Source organism: Erythrolamprus reginae, chromosome 7, assembly GCF_031021105.1.
Source record: "Erythrolamprus reginae isolate rEryReg1 chromosome 7, rEryReg1.hap1, whole genome shotgun sequence".
Taxonomy (NCBI): domain Eukaryota; kingdom Metazoa; phylum Chordata; class Lepidosauria; order Squamata; family Dipsadidae; genus Erythrolamprus; species Erythrolamprus reginae.
The window spans coordinates 40,416,762-40,440,800 of record NC_091956.1 but is presented as its reverse complement, the minus strand read 5'-3'; the positions used below and the strand labels follow the sequence as shown (position 1 = coordinate 40,440,800).

The window sequence follows — 24,039 nt, the reverse complement described above, 5'->3', positions numbered from 1 at the left end:
CCCTACATTGTGTGGTCCCAAAACCGTATTTCCTTTCCTAGTCTACAATGTGTCGACCACATCTGTCCACCGTTTACTACTTAACTTCCTGCCCAGCTTACAAGCACCCTACCACCAGATATTTCCGACTTCGCCGACGTTTTTGATGAGCAAGAAGCAGACAAGTTACACCCCCCCCACCGACCTTATTACTGTGGCATTGATCTTTTACCCAACGCCAAACTTCCTGCCGGACGCCTCTATTCAATGTCTCAACCCGAATCAGCCACCTTAAAAGACTTTATTGAAAAGAACCTGGCCAGAGGTTTCATCCAACCCTCCTCTTCACCACTCTCTGCTCCAGTACTTTTTGTCAAAAAGAAAACTGGAGACCTCAGACTTTGCTGTGACTATCATAAACTCAATTCCATTACCATTCGTAACCGCTACCCTCTACCTTTAATCTCTGAACTCATGGCCCCCCTCCGTACAGCAACCATTTTCACCAAAATCTACTTGCTAGGTGCCTACAACCTCATTCACATTCATCAAGGCGATGAATAGAAGATCGACTTCGGCAACTGCTATGGCCATTCTGAATTCACCATCATGCCTTTTGGACTTACCAATGCGCCAGCAGTATTCCAACATTTCATGAATGAGATTTTTAAGGACTTTATTGACCACTTCATGGTCGTCTACATTGATGACATTTTGATATACTCTCCTTCTAAAGAAACCCACCTACACCACTTAAGACAAGTACTCCAGTGCCTCTGACAACATCACCTTTATGTCAAGTTAGAAAAATGCTAATTTTTATTTATTTATTTTATTTATTATTTAGATTTGTATGCCGCCCCTCTCCGCAGACTCGGGGCGGCTCACAGCACAACACAACAATTTGTAACAAATCCAAATATACTTTAAAACATTTTTAAAAAACCATTTTGCTAACAAACACACGCTCAAACATACCATACATAAATTGTACATGCCCGGGGGAGGTGTTTCAGTTCCCCCATGCCTGACGACAAAGGTGGGTTTTAAGGAGTTTACGGAAGGCAGGGAGAGTAGGGGCAGTTCTAATCTCTGGGGGGAGTTGGTTCCAGAGGGTCGGGGCAGCCACAGAGAAGGCTCTTCCCCTGGGGCCCGCCAACCGACATTGTTTAGTTGACGGGACCTGGAGAAGGCCCACTCTGTGGGACCTAAACTTCCATCCAAACTTCCATCGACATCTTAGGCCATGTCATTTCCCCCCAAGGCATCGCCATGGACACTGGAAAACTCGATGTCTTGCAAACTTTCCCTAAGCCAGTTTTCAGTTTTCTGACTCAAACTGCTGGCAGATTCCCTAAAGGCTCTGAAAAAATAATTCCACCAAGTGGCATAAATTAATTTGACTAATTAACATGATGTTAATTATTTGTAAATTGTATTTTTGGATACACATTAGTTGAGAGACATATGTTATATTCAGTGTTTACTGAAATAAGTGACTGCTAATCATATCTCCTGAGCTTTCTTTCCAGTACAGTAAGGAAATGAAATCTTATCCAAAACTTCATCAGGAGATGAAAGAGCTGTAGAATGTATTGAGTTGAACAAGTATAAAGTTGGGTAGGGTAGATTCTGCTGATCAGGAATTTTTAAGTATGAATAGGAACATAAGCTCTTTGCCTAAAAATGCTGGACAGCGTTCATGGAAAATTCAAGGGGAAAGGTTATCAGAGGATTAATTTAATTTAATTTAGTTTAATCGACTTCTATGCCGCCCAATCCTAAAGGACTCAGGGTGGCTTACAACAATACAAACAATACAATAATAAGTCAAATATTAATAATAGTTATAAAACCCCATTATAAACCCAAACTAAAATAATGCCCCTATAAATCTCTAAATCCAATCTAACAACAACATGCATACCAGTCAAACATATTGAGTGCGTCAGTAAAGCCAGATCTTAACAGCTTTTCAAAAGGCCAGTAGAGTGGAAGCAGTGTAAACATGGGGAGCAGGGAGAGTTGGTTCCATAGATCAGGGAAAAACCAAGAGTTTTGGGAATGTTTTCTTTTTAAAATGTCCACTGTTGGCAGCGCTTTTTCCAAAAACTGCATAGATATGAGGAACATATGTTTGGCTCAGCATTTTCATCTCCATCTCCGTTTGTTTGTTTGTTTGTTTGTTTGTTTGTTTGTGAAGAACCCTTGCAGGTTATCTTGTCCAAAAAAAAACCTCGAGCAGGAGTTCCTACACCATTTGAGACATATGGCAGTCCTATCTCCCCTTGAAGGTCACAAGTGTTGGGGCTCTCACAACCTCCATTGGAAAACTGTTCCACTGGTTGATCATTCTCGGTGTCAGAAAGTTTCTCCTCACTTCCAGGTTGAATCTCTCCCAAGGTTTTATAGAGTGGTACTAGTACCTCCCGGTCCTTGATTGTATCCCTCTATTTAGCAGCTCAGGCCTGCATTGATCTTTTTGTCTGCTGCTGCACACTCTTGGCTCATATTTAGTTGGTTGTCTACCAAGACTCCGAGATCCTTTTTGCAGTCGCTGCTATTGAGTGTGGTTTCATCCAGTTTATATGTATATTTTTGTTTATTCTTACCTAGGTGGAGGATTTTACTTTTCTCCATGTGGAATTTTATTGTATTGGTTTGGGCCCAATGCTTGAGTCTGTTGAGGTCCCTCTGGATTCTTGGTATCATCTGCTAACTTGGTTAGCTATCCTGTTATTCCCTCCTCTAGGTCATTTAAGAAAATATTAAATAGTACTAGACCTAGGACAGAACCTCATGGTACCCCACTGCTTACTTCTCTCCATGTGGACTTAGAGCCATTGAGGACTACTGGCTGGCTATAGTTGGTCAACCAGTTGTTAACTCATCTATCCCACTTTTTTCTAGCTTATGAAGAAGTAGGTTGTGGTCTGCTTTGTCAAATGCTTTGTTGAAGTCCAGGTATATTATGTCCACTGCACTTCACTGGTCTACTAATTTGGTCACAGTGTTGAAGAATGAAATGAGGTTGGTTTGGCATAACTAATTTTTAACAAATCCATGTTGACTATTGGTTATTACTTGCTATTGCTCATCCCCAAAGCCTGGCCACTTTTAATCACCATGTTATGAGATACAGTAGGTGAGAGGTATGTAATTAATCAGTAACAGACCATCAGTGAACATCTTAGCTGTATTCCTTGATGTACCATATATACTCGAGTATAAGTCGAGTTTTTCAGCCCAGAAAATGGGCTGAAAAACCCGACCTCGGGTTATACTCGGGTCACAGAAAAGTCACCACAAGAGGGCGCTCGCGGGAACCTGGCAGGCATTGCTGGCTTGAGCGGGTGAGGGAGCTATGGCAGGTGCCGCCTCTTCCCGGCTGAGGTAGCTTGCGTACGCGAGGGGGGAAAAGCCTGTGAGGTGGGGGGGGGGCAGTGGCAAGAAGACAAAAGCAGGAATCCACCCCCTCCAACCTCATTGGCTTCCCATGGCCTTTCCCCCCCTCGCGCGCCGTTGAAGTGGTTGGCTGTCTCCTTTGCTTGCGCGCGAGAGGGGAAAAAAGACGCTGGGGGGGGCGGTGGCGAGAAAAAACCAGCAGGAGCAGCGGGGTAAGTACCAATGTTTCCTCTAAGGTGTGCATGCACGCAAAAATACCCCCCTGCGCCCGCAGCCTTTTCCAAGGCTGCCCAGCCAAGCCAGAGGTCAGAGCTGGGGCCGGGGAGTGACAAGGTTTTTCTTCCTTTGAAAAACTTCATGCTCCCCATTCCACTTTGGCCCCGCCTGTTCAGGAAAAGTTGCCGGCACCCATCAGGCACTGGGACGGAAGGGGGGAGGCGGCGGTGGCAGCTCTGCGGGGCTTTGAGCTGACATCTCTCCCCCGTCTTGCCTCCTTTCTCTTTCCCCCCTCTTGCCCCCTCTTTCTCTTTCCCCTCTCTTCCTATCTGTGTAACGGTGGCCGGCTCTGTCTTGATGCAGGCTGCCGCCGTCTTGTACGGGGATTGGGTGGCAGAGGGGACCTGGCGGCAGCGGGAGACAAAGCGAAGCTTGTGCTTCGGGCACACTGGGGCAGAGTGGGCCAAGGTCGGGCCCATCGCCCCGGGTGCAGCCCCAGCGCGGCAGCGGGGGAGGCGAAGACGGCTGCCCGGGTAAGTGACGCGTTTGAAAAATGCGGCCACGGAAGTCTTTTACTTGCATTGGGTGGCGGAGGGGACCCGGCTGCTGCAGGCAGCCCGCAGCGCGGCGGGGGGAGAAGAAGCGAAGCTTGTGCTTCGGGCACACTGGGGCAGAGTGGACCGAGTCGGGGCCCGTCGCCCCCGGCTGCAGGGGGCAGCCCCAGCGTGGCAGCAGGGGAGGAAGAGGCGAAGCCGGCTGCCCGGGTAAGTGACGCGTTTTAAAAGTGCACCATCCCGTTTATCCGTTGGAGAGAGAGAGAACTGGGCTTTGCGTTTGGATTGTACAAGGACTCTTTGAACTGTTTCAGGATTTTACAGGACTCTTGGACTAATTCACAGTTAAGTTTAAGCGTGAGGACTCTTGAAGGAGGGTGACTGTGATGTCTTTAAAGCTGGTTTTTATCTGCTTGTTGTGTGTGTGAGAGCACTTTGGCTGATTAAAAGTGTGTTTTGGACAGTAGTTTCCTTTTCATAAACCAACTTTGTTTACTTTATGTTGTGGTTAGCTCTGGCCCAGTTCCTGCTCCAAGGAATGTGGAGGTGGATGTCGGGGAGACATCCACATGCCACAGGCCTGTTTTGCTCCCAGTAGAATCTGCTGACGAAGTCTCCTCTGACCAAGGAAGTGTGAGTGACAGGGAAGAGGGGAGTTTGGCAGACAGCCCAGGAGGAGATCAGTCATTTGTATCATCCCTGGATTCTGAACAAGAATTAATGACACATCCACGCATGCGTAGAGTGATGCATAAGAGACAACAACTGAAGGATTATTACAAGAGAAAACGAGGCCACCTGTGGTTGGGTGGGGCTGCTGTAATTAGTGCTACAGATAAAAGTGCAGCCTGGTGTTTTAGCCTCATGGCAGTTTATCTGATTCATTGTTTCGTCAAGATCGTGGTTTTGCTGTTCAGGATTGTGTGTGTGGACTCTCTGGACTTTAGAATTGGACTCAATTTCCCAGTTATTGGGTGAGCAATTGGACTGCATTTAACCTGTGCCTTGTGTGTACTAGAAAATCCCTTTGACATTTAAAAAGGGAGCTGTTTCTGTTTATCTGTTTATAAAAACTTTTGGGTTCTCCGTACTGAGAGAGCGGGTCCAGCAGTCACATGGGTTGCTCGCTGTCCAATCCGTCGGGGACCGAGCCTAGTCTTTAAAAAGCCTGCTGGATCTGCCCCTTCTCCAGAATTCGCTCGGTCCTGCAAACCAGCGGGACTCGTGGTGGCTCGTTCCTCTCCCAAAACACCTTCCCTTCGTCTTCTTTCTACCAGATAAGTAAAATTTCCTTACTGCCTTTACTTTAGAGCTTGCCTTGATTTGCGCGCCAGCCTTACTGGGCTCGGCACCAAGGGAGAAGCCGCAGCGCGGCTCCTGCTGTTTTTTTGCAAATGCCCTGCTAGCGCCGCTTTCCAGATTGCATTTACAAGTAAATCTACTCGGCCAGGAGGTTTATCGGCAAGCTAAGAATTGTTTTTAAAAAAGGAAAAAAAGGACTCGTGTTCCTCCTGCGTTGTGGGACAGTTAGCAAGCTTCCCTTGATTGTCACCCGGACTTCAGATTCCCCTCCGTCTTTAAATCTCAGAGCGGTTTATTTTGGCTCGAAGGCCCTTAGCGCCTGGTAATTGTTGGCCCTTGCGTATCGCCCATGCGCGTCCTATCTGGCGCCAGTAGGTCCGCCGCTTGGCCCTGGAGTAAGCTTTGAGTCCCTCAGGCCTTTTCTCCCTGGCTAGGCCTCCAAACCAGTGTGCCTTGGTTTACTTTTTGATTAAGGTTAGCGAGGCCTGCCCTTCTGCACTCCCAGGCACGAATTGTGGTTCCAGATTGACTGTGAGTCACAGACACTCCTGGGCCTAGGAGCAGGGCCCTCTTTCCTCTTGAGAACGTTACAATAGAAGCTTTTCCCATCAGATTTTGGCTCAAGTCTTGTCCCTGTAATTTGTTCAGGCCATGACTTTGTTTCCCAAGAGAGGCACATCTGAAGGTCCCAGAGAGGTTAGGCCTACTGGTGATGAAATTGATAGTATCCCCCAGGCCTCTTCCTCCTCTTCCTCAGGGGCCCATACAATGGCTAGACCCACCAGGGCTGAGAAGAGGACCTAGCCCTGCAGAGAATCCATGAAAAATCAGCTAAATGTTTAAAGGTGCAGGCCTAAGTGCACATTAGCCCTGACCCCACAGAGGCTTCTAATCTGCCTCCCTCAGGGGTCCCTGTGCTCTCTCTGGATGAGCCAAACCTAAACAGACCCCAACCTAACTTATGGGGCTTAGGTCCAGAGGAGCCAGACATTTTGGAAGATCCCTCCGAGCCAGACCCATCCCAGGCCTTCAGGGAATCTACATCTTTATCTGCAAACATTCCTAATCTGCTTCCAGAATTTCAATCTATGTTTTCTGTCCTTTCTAAAGCCATTGATGCCAAACTCTCAGCTATCAATGTGCCTTCTCACTCTTGTCCCCTTCCACGCACCACCCGGCCCGTGGGTTCCCTCTCATCCTACAGAGCTCTAATTAATGATGATTCGGATTCTTCCCAGGATGAGAATGAGGATGTGGACGTACAGGATGATGATGACCCGTTTCATCGACTGTCAGAAGATGAGGAATCTCAAATTAAGGTTCCAGCCCCGGCTGCCATTTTTCCATTCCAACTCTTCAAATCTCTTCTTTTCAAAGCAAGAGTTTCTACAAGCTTGGCTGGGCAAAATAAACAGTCTGCTCCTTTCACAGATCCCCCTGAGGAAAATTTACCATACTTCATGGAGAAGCAGGAAAATAAAGAGGTCATTCCAATGCCCAAATTGTTTAAAGATGCTTTGCTTAAGCATTGGGACCACCCAGCTTTCAGCTTTAATCCCACAACTAAGGACAAGAAGTTATATAAATCCAATAAATCTAATCTAATCTATATAAGCTTTCCCCTTCCTATGAGGATCTTCATGGCTGCCCTGAACCTGATGAACCTGTTAAAACCCTACACTCTGTGGCGGCTATGCCGGGTGAAGCAGAGGAGGTTTTAAGACCTGAAGACAAACGCCTAGAGCAGATGCTCAAAAGATGTTTCTTTGCGGATACCTGGGCTATCAAAAGTACAGCATCAGCATCTTTCTTTTCTAGAGCTATGCTTTTATGGCTTCAACAGCTCCAGCAGCACATTCCCCCTGATGATCTACGGGGCTAACAGGACTTTAACAAAGTTTTTGCAGTGGCCCAATATGTAGCGGATGCTACCCTGCAATCATCAAGATTTGCAGCCAGGTCAGTAGCGGCATCAACAACGGCCAGGAGGCTTCTATGGCTGCGCCCTTGCCAGGCTGGTGTGAGGCAAAAATGGCAGCTAGCCATGGGTCCTTTAAAGCATGACCTCCTTTTTGGCGACCTCCTGGACCCCCTTCTCACGGAAACTGCTAACAACAAGAAAGTTTCGGGGCCCACCAACAAGAAGGCCATCAAATCTCAACCCTTTTGACGTCCCAATCGTCAACAGGATCAAGGGTTCACTTTTCAAAGAAACTCAGGTCAGTATGCCCCTCGTTTTCGTTCCCAAGCAGGCAGAAACCCCAGAGGTAGAGGATCCTGCTACCAAAGAGGTTCCTCCTCGACCAGAGCTTCCAGAAAGCCCAGATGGTGAGCTTCATTCCATTCCCATAGGGGTGCGCCTGGCTTGGTTCTCCTCTAGATGGCGCCATTCCTGTAAGGACCCCTGGGTTATTGCTACTGTGGAATGGGACCTCCAGTTGGAGTTTATTTCTCTACCCCCTAAACGTTTCATTTCATGCCCATCCCCCAGGTCTTCTCCATCTCGTATCCAAATGGAGGAAGCTATTCAACATCTGTTGTCTATCGGGGAACAGCAATTTGACATACCTCATCACTGTCCCATCCACGGTTTTAAGATCCCTTACGTGGTGGACCTCCCGCGCTCTGGACAAGGGATCTCCCTTCAGGTGTCCAGACCACGGATGCCAGCTTATCAGGCTGGGGAGCCCATGCCCAGGGCCTGATAGCCCAAGGCACGCGGTCAGCGGAGGAGGCTTCCAGACCCATCAATTGGCTGGAATTGAGAGCAGTGTCTCTGGCCCTCAAGCAATTCAAACCACACATCATCAATCAACATTTTTTGATTCTCACGAACAAAAGAGCCACAAAGAGGCATATTTGCAGACAAGGGGGCACCAGGTCCAAGGCCCTGATGAGAGAAGCCCTGAAGTTGGGTCTTTGGGCAGAGAGGCATCTTCAATCGTTAAAAGCTGACCACATATCGGGAGTCCTCAATGTACAGGTGGACTGGCTCTCCCGATCGACTCTAGATCCAGGAGAGTGGAGTCTTCATCTGGCTCTGTATCAGCAAATCTGCTTCAGGTTCGGTCTTCCATCGCTAGACCTATTTGCGACCGAAGCCAATGCTCAACTCCCTCGATTCTTCTCCAGATTTCCATCCCCGGGAGCGGAGGCGACCAACGTACTCAGAATCCTTTGGCCTTGAGGTCTGCTGTACGCCTTCCCTCCAATTCCAATTCTCCCAGATGTGATCCACAAGATCATCCTTGAGAAGGCCCAGGTAATTCTAATAGCCCCTCTCTGGCCATGCCGGCCCTAGTTTGCGGATCTGCAACGTCTGTCCCTCCAGGACCCCTGGCGACTCCCCATTTTGGAGAATATGTTGCAGCAGGGCGCCTCTCTCCATCCAGATCCGGAGTGGTTCCACCTCATCGCTTGGCTATTATCCAGTGCGACTTAGACCTGCGACGATACGACCCAGACACTGTAGAAATAATCCTAAAAGCCAGAAGAGTGTCCACCAACAGGATTTACGACCATACCTGGTCAAAATTCCACCAATGGTGCTCCTCCCTGTGTTTTCCCATCCACAGGAGAGTAGCTTTCCTCATGAGAGGGTTCCAGCAAGGCCTTTCTTCCAGCACCATCAGTCATCACCTGGCAGCCCTATCCTCGGTCTTGGCCGGGCCTCGCAAACAACCACTCCGCTCTTTTCTGGAAATTCAATAATTTCTTAGAGGTATTTCGAACCTCAGACCTCCCAGAGTTCATATATACCCGTCCTGGGACTTACCGCGGGTTCTCCACTCCCTTACTCAGGCACCATACGAACCACTAAGATCAGCGTCCTTTAGGTACCTATCTTACAAGGTAGCATTCCTGGTGGCGATAACATCTGCCCAACGCATCTCAGAATTGGCAGCCCTTTCAATCAGGCAGGATCTATACCAGTTCCATCCGGACAAAGTAGTCCTGCATTTGGACCCCACCTTTCTACCCAAGGTCAGTTCCATGTTCCATAGATCCCAGGCCATTGTGTTGCCCTCATTCTGTTCCAACCAAAACCATCATCTTGGAGTCAGGTGGCACATCCTAGATCTCACCAGAGCGCTGAAAATTTACATCCAACGGACAAGACCCATTCAAAGGTCTGAAGCTCTATTTGTGGCCTACCATCCCAGATCCATGAGATCCAAGGTATCCTCAACCGTAATAGGCCGTTGGATCAGAGGGACTATCTCAAAGGCTTATGAGTCAGCTTCCCTCACCATACCTGGAAGTATCACAGCACATTCCACAAGAAGTTCAGCCACATCTGCCGCATGGGCAACTCAAGCTCCGTTGGAAGAAGTCTGCAAAGTAGCCACTTGGGCCTCTCCAAACTCTTTCATTAGGCATTACAAAATTGACTCTTACGCTTCAGCGGATGCTGCCTTTGGCAGAAGAGTCCTCCAATCCGTTATCTCTCACGATAGCGAACTAATCCCTCCCTAGGGACTCACCTATTGGGTATGTCCCACGTGATTGCTGGACCCGCTCTCTCAGTACGGAGAATAGGCGTTGATTGCTTACCTGAACGCCTCTTCTCGTACGATGTGCGGGTACAGCAGTCACTTCCCTCCCTTTATGTTTTTCAAACCTATGGTTATTCCTTTAACCTGTTTTCTTCTTATCATGAGAGTTGAACATTATTGAGCCACCACAATTGAGCCTAAGTCTACGCATTCGTGAATTTTGGGGAAGGGGCGGATCCAGCAGGCTTTTTAAAGACTAGGCTCGGTCCCCGACGGATTGGACAGCAAGCAACCCACGTGACTGCTGTACCCGTCATCATACGAGAAGAGGCGTTCAGGTAAGCAATCAATGCCTATTTTCCTTTTATCAAGCCGGCACAACACTTTACAAACCTGTGTGTTTGAATTTCTTCTTTGGACTTAATTGGGGGCTTGTAATGTGAAGCCCGGCATAACAATAGATAATATAGTGTTATTTTTATTTTACAAAAGCTTGTCAACAACATGTCAACCTGTTTTACCTTGCTCAAATGACTAGAACCCCAGCAATGGGACTATGCAAAGAGAATGAGACTTTGTTAACAGTTACAGAAGTCACCATATCTTGGGTTCAAGCCTGATCTGTATGCCACTATCCATAACAAGAATATTTTATTTGCTATGTGTGTTTTATGTGCTAATAAAGAATCATCATTCACTTTAATAGATAACATAAAGCACAGTAGTGTTTGGATCCGGACGGACCTTGACTCCGATTGGATAACAGAATCGACTGACAATGAGTCAGTCGAGGTGACTGGGGCCCGTACTTGTCCATCTGTCTGGGAAGAGTTTGATCTGGTGACACCTGATGAAGTGAAATGGCCATTGGAGCTGTGAGTTCTGCCACATGTTTACTGGATCCGTGTCCCTCTTGGCTGGTTTAGGCCAGCAGAGAGCTGGGTCCAGGAGATTGTCAATGCTTCTTTGAGGAGGGGTCCTTTCTGGCTCCCTACAAGGAGGCATTTTTGCACCCCCTTCTCCAGAAGCCTTCCCTGGACCCAGCCGTGCTTAATAACTACTGTCCAGTCTCCAACCTCCCCTTTATTGGGAAGGTTATCTAGAAGCTGGTGGCGCTCCAGCTCCAGCAGTCCTTGGAAGAAGCTGATTATCTATTCTAGGCCCTCAACAGTCAGGATTCAGGCCCAACAACAGCATGGAAACTGCTTTGGTCATGCTGATGGATGATCTCTGGCGGGCCTGGGAAAGGGGCTTGTCCTCTGTCCTGGTGCTTCTTGACCTCTCAGTGGCTTTCGATACCGTCGACCATGGTATCCTTTTGCGCCAGCTGGAGGGGTTGGGAGTGGGAGGCACTGTTTTCCAGTGGTTCTCCTCCTACCTTTCTGATAAGTCAAAGTCAGTGTTAGCTGGAGGTCAGAGGTCAACTCCTAGGTCCCTACCTTGTGGGATTCCTCAGGGGTCAGTCCTCTCCCCCCTGCTGTTTAATATCTACATGAAACCACTGGGTGAGATCATCCAAGGACATGGGGTTAGTTACCATCAGTACGTTGACAACACTCAGCTGTATATCTCCACCCCATGTCCTCTCAGCGAAGCAGTGGAAGTGATATGCTGGTGTCTGGAGGCTGTCAGGGTCTGAATGGGTGCCAGCAGATTCAGACTCAATCCAGACAAGATGGAGTGGCTGTGGGTACTGCCTCCCAAGGACATGTCCATCTGTCCATCCATTACCCTGGGGGGAGGAATTATTGATCCCCTCAGAGAGGGTTCGCAGCTAACTTTAGAGCACCATCTTTCGGCTGTGGCGAGGGGGGCGTTTGCCCAGGTTCAGCTGGTGCACCAGTTGCGGCCCTATTTGGACAGGGAGTCTTTGCTCACAGTCACTCATGCCCTTATTACCTCAAGGTCTGACTACTACAATGCTCTCTACATGGGACTACCTTTGAAGAGTGTTCAGAAACTTCAGATTGTCCAAAATGCAGCCGTGCAAGCGGTATTGGGCCTTCCAAGACATGCCCATAGCTTGTCATCACTCCGTGGACTGCATTGGCTGCCGATCTGTTTCCGGACACAATTCAAAGTGTTGGTTATGACCTATAAAGCCCTACATGGCATAGGACCAGACTATCTCAGAGACCGCCTTCTACCACAGGAATCCCAGCATCCGGTGAGATCCCACAGAGTTGGTCTCCTTATTGTCCCATCAACCAAACAATACCGGCTGGCGGGACCTAGGGGAAGAGCCTTATCTGTGGGGGGGCCGGCCTTCTGGAATCATCTCCCCCCAGAGATTAGGACTGCCCCACCCTCCTTGCCTTCTGAAAGAGTTTAAAAACTCATCTTTGCCGCCAGGCCTGGGGCTTTTAGATCTTCCCCCCAAACAATGAATGTTTTTAGTATGATTGTCATATGAATGGTAATGATAGCTTTTTTTAAATTAGAATTTTACGGATTGTTTTAATGTATCATTTATTGGATTGTTTATTAATGTTTTCTGTTTGTATATGCTGTGAGCCACCTCAAGTCCTTGGAGAGGGGCGGCATACAAATCCAATTAAATCTAAATCTTAATCTATGTTTTTTTATTAGATTTGTATGCCGCCCCTCTCCGAAGACTCGGGGTGGCTCACAACAACAATAAAACAATTCAGGACAAATCTAATAATTTAAAAACATTTTTAAAAAACGTTATTAAAACAGACATACACACAAACATACCATACATGAATTGTATAAGCCCAGGAGAGATGTCTCAATTCCCCCATGCCTGACGGCAGAGGTGGGTTTTAAGGAGTTTACAAAAGGCAACGAGGGTTGGGGCAGTTCTAATCTCAGGGAAGAGCTGGTTCCAGAGGATTGGGGCCACCACAGAGAAGGCTGTTCCCCTGCGACCCGCCAAACGACATTGTTTAGTCGACGGGACCCGGATAAGGCCCACTGTGTGGGACCTAATCTGTCGCTGGGATTCGTGCGGCAGAAGGCGGTACCGGAGATATTCTGGTCCGATGCCATAAAGGGCTTTATAGGTCATAACCAACACTTTGAATTGTGACCGGAAACTGATCAGCAACCAATGCAGACTGTGGAGTGTTGGTGTAACATGGGCATACCTTGGGAAGCCCATGATTGCTCTCGCAGCTGCATTCTGCACAATCTGAAGTTTCCGAACACTTTTCAAAGGTAGCCCTATGTAGAGAGCATTAAAGTAGTCGAATCTCGAGGTGATGAGGGCATGAGTGAATGTGAGCAGTGAGTCCCGGTCCAGATAGGGCCGCAACTGGTGCACCAGGCGAACCTGGGCAAACGTCCCCCTCGCCACAGCTGAAAGATGTTTCTCCAATGTGAGCTGTGAATCGAGGAGGACGCCCAAGTTGTGGACCCTCTCTGAGGTGGTCAATAATCCCCCCCCCCAGGGTTATGGACGGACAGATGGAAATGTCCTTGGGAGGCAGAACCCACAGCCACTCCGTCTTATCCGGGTTGAATTTGAGTCTGTTGACACTCATCCAGACCCCAATAGCCTTCAGGCACCAGCACATCACTTCCACTGCTTCGTTGACTGGACATGGGGTGGAGATGTACAACTGGTATCATCAGCGTACTGATGATATCTCACCCCATGCCTCTGGATGATCTCACTCAGCGGTATCATGTAGATATTGAATAGCAGGGGGGAGAGGACCGACCCCTGAGGCACTCCATAAGGGAGTAACCTTGAAGTCGACCTCTGACCCCCACTAACACCGACTGCAACCGACGGGAGAGGTAGGAGGAGAACCACTGAAGAACAGTGCCTCCCACTCCCAACCCCACCAGCCGGCACAGAAGGATACCATGGTTGATGGTATCGAAAGCCGCTGAGAGGTCAAGAAGCACCAGGACAGAGGATAAAGCCCTGTCCCGGGTCCACCAGAGATCATCCATTTATGCGACCAAAGCAGTTTCTGTGCTGTAGCCGGGCCTTAATCCTGACTGTTGAGGGCCTAGATAATCGGCTTCTTCCAAGGACCATTGGAGTTGGAGTGCCACCACCTTCTCAACAACTTCTTGAGGAGGGGGTGCAGAAGTTCCTTCTTGTAGGGATCTGGAAAGGACCCCCTCCCCAAAGAAGCGTTGACAATCTCCTGGACCCAGCTCCATGTCACCTCCCTGCTGGCCGAAACCAGCCAGGAGGGACACAGATCCAACAAACAGGTGGCAGAACTCACAGCTCCAATGATACGATATGCGCATCTTGCCGTCTTGAACGCCACTTAATAAAAGCTCTTAGAAGTGTTCGATCGGATTCAGACTTAGTCTTCCTCCATCGCTTCTCTAGATGTCTTTTCTGGCGTTTCAACTCCCAGAGCTCCTCGTTGAACCATGGAGCTCTATGGGGTCTAGTGCCATGGAGAGGTCGCAACGGCGCAATCCGGTCAAGAGCCTCCGCTGCAGCCTTGTTCTAGGCCTCAGCAAGAGACTCCGCCTAACCGGATGAGTGCCTCTGGGATAACCCCAAGCACCCTCTGAAAGCCCTCTGGGTCCATCAGGCGTCTGGGGCGGAACTGCCTAATTGGTTCCACCTCCCTGCGGGGAAAGATTGGAGCCAGGAAGTCAAGCCGCAGTAGAAAATGGTCTGACCATGACAAAGGCAACACTTCTAAGCCCCTTAATGTCAGACCATTACTCAATTGCTCAGAGAGGAATGCCATGTCGGGTGCTTGCCCCCCCTCGTGAGTCGGACCCTGTACTACTTGAGTCAGGTCCATGGCTGTCATGGTGGCCATGAACTCCTGTGCTAATCCAGAGGTGACAGCAGGTTAAAATCCCCCAAGACAATGAGTCTGAGGAATCCTATTGCCAGTCCGGCTACCTCCTCGAGCAGCACAGGCAGGGCTGTTGACATGCAGCTGGGAGGCAGGTACGCAAGCAGCAAGCCCACCTGAACCCCTTCACTAGGAGGGACTCACAACCCGCAATCTCTGGAGCAATGAGTCTACGCAGGCAAAGGCTCTCCCTGGCTATAATAGCATTCCTTCCCCCCCTTCCCTGAGGTCAGGGCTGATGCCATATCTGAAACCCGGAATTCCTCCCTCAGGACCCAGCCAGATTTCAGTCATGCGTGCCAGGTCGGCCTCCTTATCCAGGATCAAATCTCGGATGAGGAGAGCTTTATTTACCACCGACCTGGCATTGAGTAGCAGCAGCCTGAGCCCAGGGCCAGAGTTACACTCACCACCAGTGCCCTGGGTTGAGCTCACAGAGCCGGAACGAGGGATCCTTATTAAGCAGCGACCTCTCGTTCCCCTGGAACGGTTAGTTCTGTGGCCCCCGCCATATCTGCCTCTCCCCAGCAACACTGGAATATTCCGACCCTCTGCCACCCCAGAGATCGGTGCCTCCTCCCCTCCCGCCTATCTCTCGTCAGGTGGGCCATGTAAATCATTCGTGTCATACCCATTTACCCCATCCATACCATAATCCCACCCACCCCACCCATACCATTCATACCACTTACTCATTCCATACATATTATTAAACCCACCCCAATTATCCATCAATTTAAAAAAATTAAAAATTAAATATTACTACTAATATTAATATTAAAAGATCTAAAAGTTAAAAGTTAATATTAAAATTAAAAGGATTGAAAAAATAGGAAATAGATTAAAATTCATTAGGGAAAAATACAATACATGTATAAAAATACAATACATGTATACAAAAATACAATACAATACATAAATACAGTACGATATATTTACCAATATCATCTGTTGTTTAATCTCCTTTTTATCAGGTTCCTTTTGTAATTCTTCTAATTTCCTATATTCTTCCTCTAACTTCTCACTATTTTGTCTCTTTTTTTTTACAGAGTATTTTTAAAAAAAAATTCTTCCACATCATATAATACAAAAAGTCATATACTTTCTCTTTTGTTATAATAAAATAGTTTTTGACTAGTACACCTTGTATAATCAAATTATACATTCTTAAATCCCATCTATTTAATTTGGGTTATCATCACACACCCCTTATTCCTTTCCTTCTAGTTTCGTCATCCAAATAAATCTCAATTAATGTCTTATTAAGTCCATCATTAATATCCTTAAACTATTTGTAAAATCTAAATCTTTCAGATTTTATAATCTTAATGTCAAAGCCGTAGTGCCTTCTTCCCTCTAGTAAAAATCTCAAAACAAACTAAAAACCCTTATATCTAAACTTATCAATATAAAAATTATATACTTTATCAATTTAAAAAACAAATAAATACAAACATTTAAATTCATTACTTATTATGCCATTATTATATTTCTTCAAGCCCCTCTTGATAAGCTGAAATTAAGCAATAAAAACAAATACTTTGATTTACAAATCTATAAATCCCATTTAACACACTAGTCCCAATTAAATAAACCTTACATCTTGAAATTAAGCCTACTTAAGTAACCTTAATATATTTTGATATTTTATTTAGTTATAAATCCAAGTTTGTAAATCCACTATTGCTAAATGGATCAAGAAGTAACTACTAAGATAAAAAAAAAACTATTATAAAATAATATAAAATATTATAAAATATTCAAAATACAGTCAGCCAATTTTCAAAGAGCCCTTTCCCTTATCTATATTTAATGTCTGTCTCTCCCATCTTTTATATAGTTTCTTTTTATTTTTCATTTTCATATTAATCTTCTTCTTCTTCCTCACCCATCTCTTCTTTACATAAAAAGTCCACCTTAAATATCCTTTCTTTGCAAATTCCCACTCTTTAATTCACATTCCTTTTTTAAATGACAAAAATCTATTAACCTTGTTTATATCTTCGATTAACAGTGCTTAACTTAATATAGTAAAAATCTCAAAAACAAATTTAAAATCCTTATATCTAATTTTATCAATATGAAAATTATATACTTTATCAGTTTAAGAAACAAATACAAACATTTAAATTCATTACCTATTATTATGCCATTATTATATTTCACCAAACCCCTCTTAATAAACTAAAATTAAGCAATAAAAACAGATACTTTAATTTTCAAATCCATGAACCCCATTAAGCACATTTATCCAAATTTAACAATCCTTAGAAATCTAAAATAAACCTACTTAAATCACCTTAATATATTTAATTTACTTATTTACTTGTAAATTTTATCCAAATTCATAAATCTACTACTGCTAAATGAATCTAAAAGTAATTACTAAAATAAAAAAAAACTGTTATAAAATATTATAAAATATTCTGAATGCAATCAACCATTTACAAAGAGCCCTTTTCCTTGTCTATATTTAATATTGTCTCTCCCATCTTTTTATATCGCTTCTTTTTATTTTCCATTTTCATTTTATTCCTCTTCCTCACCCATCTCTTCTTTACATAAAAAGTCCCCCTTAAAAAACCACTCTTTGCAGATTCCCAATCTTTAATTCCCATTCCTTTTAAAAATGACAAAATCTAATAGCCTTGTTTATAACTTCCCTTGCCAGTGCTTAACTTAATATACTCATCATTTAAGACATGGGCATTGGTATCTTCATCTACCAAAAGTTTTTCAGAAATTTCTATAATTTTATCTCCAGATTTCTCTTGATCCACCTCAGCATGTAACCATACACCATCCAAAAGATATGTAGTATACAGTGATCCCTCGAGTTTCGCGATCTCGATCTTCGCGAAACGCTATATCGCGATTTTAAAAAAAATATTAATTAAAAAAAACCACTTCCGCGTTTGGCTTCAGGACTCAGCTGGGAAGCGGCGCGGCTGTTTTAAAAGGTCGCAGCCAGCCTGGGGGGCTTCCCAGCACCCCCCCAAACCCCCAACCCGGGTTCGGGGGGTGCTGGGAAGCCCCCCAGGCCGGCTGCGACCCTTTAAAACAGCCGCGCCGCTTCCCAGCTGAGTCCTGAAGCCAAACGCCAAAGGCGAACTTCCACGTTTGGCTTCAGGACTCAGCTGGGAAGCGGCGCGGCTGTTTTAAAAGGTCGCAGCCGGCCTGGGGGGCTTCCCAGCACCCCCCGAACCCCCAACCTGGGTCTTCCCGGCCGCCCACGCAAAGGGGAAACCCCGGCTCCTCGCTGATGCCCGCCGCTCGCCCGCCCGCCAGCAAGAGGGGGAAGACCCAGGGAAGGTTCCTTCGGCCGCCCAGCAGCTGATCTGCTCGGTAGCGCAGCAGCAGCAGCGAGGAGCCGAATGGGGTTTCCCCTTTGCGTGGGCGGCGGGGAACGCAAACTCCACCATCTACGCATGCGCGGCCATAGAAAAAAAGGGTGTGCATGCGCAGATGGTGTTTTTACTTCCGCAACCCTACATTGCGAAAAATCGATTATCGCGAGGGGTCTTGGAACGGAACCCTCGCGATAATAGAGGGATCACTGTATCCCCCAATTATTTCATCCTTAATCCCAAAATTGTTATTATTTCCACATTCAGTGATTGTCTCTTTAAATATTTCAAGTCCGTCTTGTTCAGGTACATCTTCTATTCCCACTTCATGTTCTTCTGCTTTTTCTGTTGCAATTCCAAATTCGTCAAGTCCATTATAACTGTTATCAATGTTCTCTTTGCCATCTCCAATTTGTAATCCTATTCCAGATCCAATTCCATTGTCAATTATTTATCTCAATTCATGGTGGAAACCTTTAATATCCTCAGAAATCTCCAAGTGAAGCTTATCCAACAAGTCTCTTATTTCTCTTAATTCCTGCATCTCCTTCTCCTTTACATAAGGATTGACTAATTTTGTCTAGCTGCTTAAACCAACAGCCTACAAAAAACCCAACCAGGTGCTCCCCCCCCCCTTTATTCAGAAACAACAACAAGTTTAATCAATCCAGATAGCACGTTTCGTGAAGGTTGAGTCTAAGTAAACAAAAAATTCCAACTCAAAGAACTTTCTCACAAGTACAGTCTGTACCAATAGATGGCAACCATACCATCCTTAAATCTCTTATTATTGTTTTATTTCAGCTTTTCAACTTTTGAATCCAAATAGTATATATATAAAGAAATTAGTAGTGCATTTTTACAAATTCACAAATTCTTCCAAGATGATTTTTAGATGTTAACTTCTAGTTCCATTTGTAATAAAAAACAGCAATTATAGTATCCATTTAGCTGCTCTCCCCAATTTCTTGAACTCCTTTTCCCGTAATCCATAAGCAAAAAGTAACAAAAAATATTTTTCCCTCCGGCAGCAATGCTCAATTTAACAGTCAATTCTCCTTGCCACAACTCCAGCACAAAAACTTACATTCCCTTTTCTTTTCCGGATGACTTCCAATTCTTCAAGCAACTCTTTCTAGCATGCAGTCTCCTCAGCTAATGGTGGCTAGCCGCCTTCGCACCGCTGATGGTGGAGGCTCCAGGTCTGATCATCCCTGGGGTTTGCCGACCCCAAAAAGGGACCAAGTCCCCTTCTTCCCCTCCCCTTCAGGGAGGTTTGGGCCAATTTAAATTGAATCGGCACCCCCAAACAGCGGGGATTCAGCAATTCTCCGCAGGTGCGAGAGAACCGCCGCTACCACCGAGGCGCTGACCATGCCCATCTCCCATCCAGTTGGTAAATGAGACGGGGTCCCTCAGGCATCGTAACTTAAGGCCCAAATTCTCCACCACCTCTGGAGACATAAGATTTCCGGTGCAATCTGAATCCAAAAGGGCTGACATGGTTCCCCTTGTCCCCCACATTGGGTCCCATAGTGTGATGGGAATGTATATGCATCCGGCGGGGGGACTTACTGACATGGTTTCTTCAGGCTCGCTGTCCACAACAATCAGATGTGCCGGAGGTCCCAGCTCCTCCCCTTTTGGGGGGGGCGACCTCTACAGTCTCTTTCCCCATTCGCCGGCATCTGGGGGTTTTTTGGTGTACTGCTCCGACTTCTTTCCACCAGTAGGGGTCACTCTTGGCACAGGTTCTGCAAGACACTCTGTTGCCCGATGCTCCTCCTTTCCACAACGGAAGCAAGCTGTAGGCCTGGTTTTCTCGGAGCTTGATTTGGCACCTTTCCTTGGGCCCCAGTCCCCCCCTCGAGGGGAAACTTCTCTCACACTGGCCCCTCAGGAGGTTCCGCTGCCAGCTGGAACCATCTACTGAGATTTCTAGGGGTTGCTCTAGCTCTGCAGTGCTGGTAAACCGCATCGTTTAGGCCATCCATGAGGATCCCAATTGGGTACGAGCTGACATAGCCTATCAGCTCCTGGGTGTATTCCATTACTGATCTCCCTCCCTGTTTTAGGGTTTTCAGCTTGGTTCTGGCTTTTCTTTCTGCTAAAAGATCCTCAAAACGTGCTCTAAGAGCCATCATAAACTCATCAAAATTCCTGAGGGCGGGGTCCCTCTGTTCATGGAGGGAAACCATCCAATCTACCGCTTTTCCATCTAACGCTTGGGTGACCACTCTCACACGGGGCCGGATCATTTGGGAACTCTTCCTCATAATCCTCCATGTACTGATTTACTTGGGCCAAGAAATACCTTAGGCCTCCCGGTGCACCATCATATCACTGAGTAAAAGGAGGGGCATTTGGTGCTCTTCGCCTCCAGGCCTCCCCCTTGCTGTGTTCTCCCTGGTGGGGGGTATTTTGGCCTTGTACCAGAGAGGGGGTTTGGGCTGCTGCTCTCTGCTGCATTCCCTGCCCTGGGGGCCCAACTGTATCCTCTTCCTCTCCTTCTTCCTCACTCGTAGGGACTTTTAGGTATCTTTGGGCTTTTTTCTCCACCACTAATAGGGCTTCCTTTATGCCTGTAACCAACTCAGCTAACAGGTGGCCCTCCTGGTTGACCGTCGCTCCACTTTTCCTTCTTTTGTTTCTTATGGTGGGTCACATTTGCATCAGAAAAAAGAGGCTCATCCTCTGATATGCGACTTACTCTGACTCCCATGGACCATCTGGCCGCTCTGCTTGAAGTTAGTCCTCTCCACTTGGGGCCGAATCTTCCTCTTTTTGGAGTATGGGGGGGGGAGGGCTTCTTAAGCTGGAATCCTCCTCAGATTGTTCCTCTCCGCTCTCATGTTAGGACATAGTTGCCAGTCCCTGGTATAATTAATTCTCCAGGAGTGAATGTTTCAGCAGCCTTTGCTTAATGTCAACTGCTACAGTCAGTATTTAAGAAAAATAAAACTCATAAGGTTCAAAAGTGAATTTATCATAAATCAGAACTAAAAACAATCAAGGTTAAAGCAAAGACTGGAGAAAAAGGTGTGATACATGTGTATATCAAACCCCTTTTTGACTGCCCTTTGGGAAAATGGCCAATCCCTAGTGTCCATGACCATCAGGTGGATACATCCTCACTCCACATCACATTTATGGAATGTAACTTCTAACAGTCTCCTTCAGATCACCTGGTTTCAAGGAAAATGAAACTTATCTCTCTTCATAGGGCCTCCTGTTCTCTCCCCCCCTCACCCCAAGACCCCTCCCCGTTACTATTGGCAACCAAACGTAGAGATATGCAGAAAACATAGCGAAGGTTGACACTTGTTGAGTGTGACTATGAGTCCCTGTTGTGTCTTGCTCCATGAGAGAAAGCAAAAACCCAAAGCTCTTCCTATTCCTCTTTTGAAACACTTCCTTTCAATGCTATCAGAAGAGTGGTGAATTTGCAACCTTGTGCATACTAAATTCTAAATTTGATAAGACAGTAAGGTTTATTCATGAGGGGTCTTTAAAATCATGGAAATCACAATAAAAAACTTTTGAGTTTTGTTAACCTCAGTAAACAGAGCAGGAGTTTATAATCTTATTTATACATTGATAATTTTATAATATTGTATGTATTAATTGCTGGATCATTGTATATCTGGAGCAGAAGGGGAAAGAAAGCTGAAAAGTGAAGAATGGGCCCAGTTGCTTTGAAATGGGTAGAGAAGGGCTGGAATGCTGACCTTCTGAAATAGAACAGAGAATAAATGAAAACGGCATTGCAGCTGGCTGGAATCCTAAGCAAAAATATTCCACCTTACAAGTCTTATTTAAAGACATGTAACAGGAGAATCCAGAAGGTCATGTATGGTTGTCACAAAAAAGGAAAAAAATGTATGCATTTGCAGTGTATACGACAAGATGCAGGGCTTCAATTGCATAGACCTGTGATGGCGAACCTATGGCATGTGTGCCACAGCTGGCACGCAGAGCCCTCTCTGTGGGCACATGAGCTATTGCCCAGCTCAGCTCCACTGCACATGTATGCTCCTTCCACCAGGCCAGCTGATATTCAGGATGTGTGGGGGGCGGGGGGCATGCACGGGGGATCATTCATGCATACACACGGGGGAGCGTGGGGTGTGTGGCATTTCCTCTGCAGCCCATTTTTGGCCCCAGGAGGCCTGCTAGACTCAAAAAGGGGGTGGAAGTTATGTGCACATATGTGGGGAAGGAGGAGGGGGGTCATGCATGCATGCGCAGAGGGGTGCACTGCATTATGGGTGTTATTGTGCACTTTTGAAATATGATGAGAAAATGGTTAACCATCACTGACATAGACCCAGCAGTCATAATTTTCTCGAAATCTATCCCTGCAGACCCATGGTGCAGAAATAAAAGTTACAATAAAATTATTATTCTGTGGCAACTGATTGTTAAATGAATAAAAATGTCCAGTTGCTACTCTGTTACTGGTTTTGGGAACTAAGATTGATTTGTTATAAAGTCAATGTGGTCTAGTCAATTAACAGCTGTGAACAGTTTAAGATGTTCTCTCTAGCAGCTCATGTGCTTTGTATTTTCCCCACAGCCATTGGAAGGACTCTCATCCCTCGTTATTTTAGTACTGTCTTTGAAGGAGGAGTGACAGAACTACAGTACATCCTCAAGCACTCAAAAGAATCCTATCATAATTCTTCCATCACAGTGGATTGTGATCAATGCATCATGGTCAGCCAACATGGAAAACCTATGTTCACAAAGGTAATAGGAAAGGGTGATGTGAAACATGCAAATAGGTGCTCAAGATACTTTTCAGTGTACAGTGGAACCCCGACATAAGAGCTGCTCTACTTAAGAGCAACTCGAGATAAGAGCTGGGAGGGGAGAGATATTTTTGTTCTACTTACAAGCCCAAATTCGAGATACAAGCGCCAAGGAGCTGTCTCCTGAAGCCAAACGCTAACTTCCGCGTTCGGCTTCAGGAGACAGCTGCGAAGCGGCGCGCGTGTTTTAAAAGGTTGCAGCTGGCCTGGGGGGGCTCGGGGGGGTGCTTGCAGCTTTCTTTCTTGCTCTTTTTCTTTCTCTCTTTTACCTTCCCTTCCTCTATTTCTTCTTTTCTTTCTCCTTCCCACCTTCTTCCCTCCCTCCCTCCCTTCACTCATTCCTCTCTTACTCTCCCCTTTCATAAGTTTCCTTGCTTCCTTCCTCTGTTCCTGTCCCTTTCCTTCCTTCCTTCCCACCCTCCGTCCATTCATTCACCCATTCCTCTCTTGATCGCTTAAAGCCGGTCCCTGGTGCAAAAAGGGTTGGGGACCTCTGTCCTACAGGATTGGGTGGCAGAGAAGTTGAACATATGTAAATTTAAAAGTTTAAGAAAGTTTACAAGTTAAGTGAAAGAAACTTCATTATTCATTTATATGTACATGTACATTTCTTCATTAAAAACATGTCTTTCTGCATAATTTAGACTAACTTTGTGAGTTTTTTGAGGGCTGGAACCAATTAAAATTATTTACATTAATTCCTATGGGGAAAAGTCGTTCGAGATAAGAGCTGCTCGACTTAAGAGCCCAGGTCCGGAACGAATTAAACTCGTATCTCGAGGTACCACTGTATAACAAATGTTTTTTTCTGAGGGTTGATGAATTTCTTTGTTTCTTAAATCTTAGTATTTTTAAGGGACATATAACCATATTGCTAGTCATAACCAAGAAACTGGGAAAAAGCATTACTATTATGTTTAATATATTTTGTTTAAGAGCATGAAAAAGAGACTGCCAGATCTGGACACAAGCCCAGATGGATACTTCAATTTGTTTAGAAAAGGGACAATCATACAACTGTTCAATTAAATATGTGCTTGGCATATCATGCAAAGACTCAGTTGTATAGAGGCCAGGTTTGCACTACTCAAACACAAACATATGCACACTTCATATATTGTACT

At 46.0% G+C, this 24,039-nt stretch overlaps 1 protein-coding gene across 4 annotated transcripts in view; it reads left to right on the top strand.

The window, feature by feature from the left end:
* LDB2 (LIM domain binding 2) overlaps window positions 1–24,039 on the top strand; it is a 266,234-nt gene that overhangs the window by 36,686 nt on the left and 205,509 nt on the right. For all 4 annotated transcript variants that reach the window (XM_070757375.1, XM_070757373.1, XM_070757374.1 and 1 more), the window contains exon 3: window positions 22,681–22,853. In XM_070757375.1, the coding sequence (XP_070613476.1) occupies window positions 22,681–22,853 (173 nt within the window). The remainder of the gene's footprint in view (window positions 1–22,680; window positions 22,854–24,039) is intronic.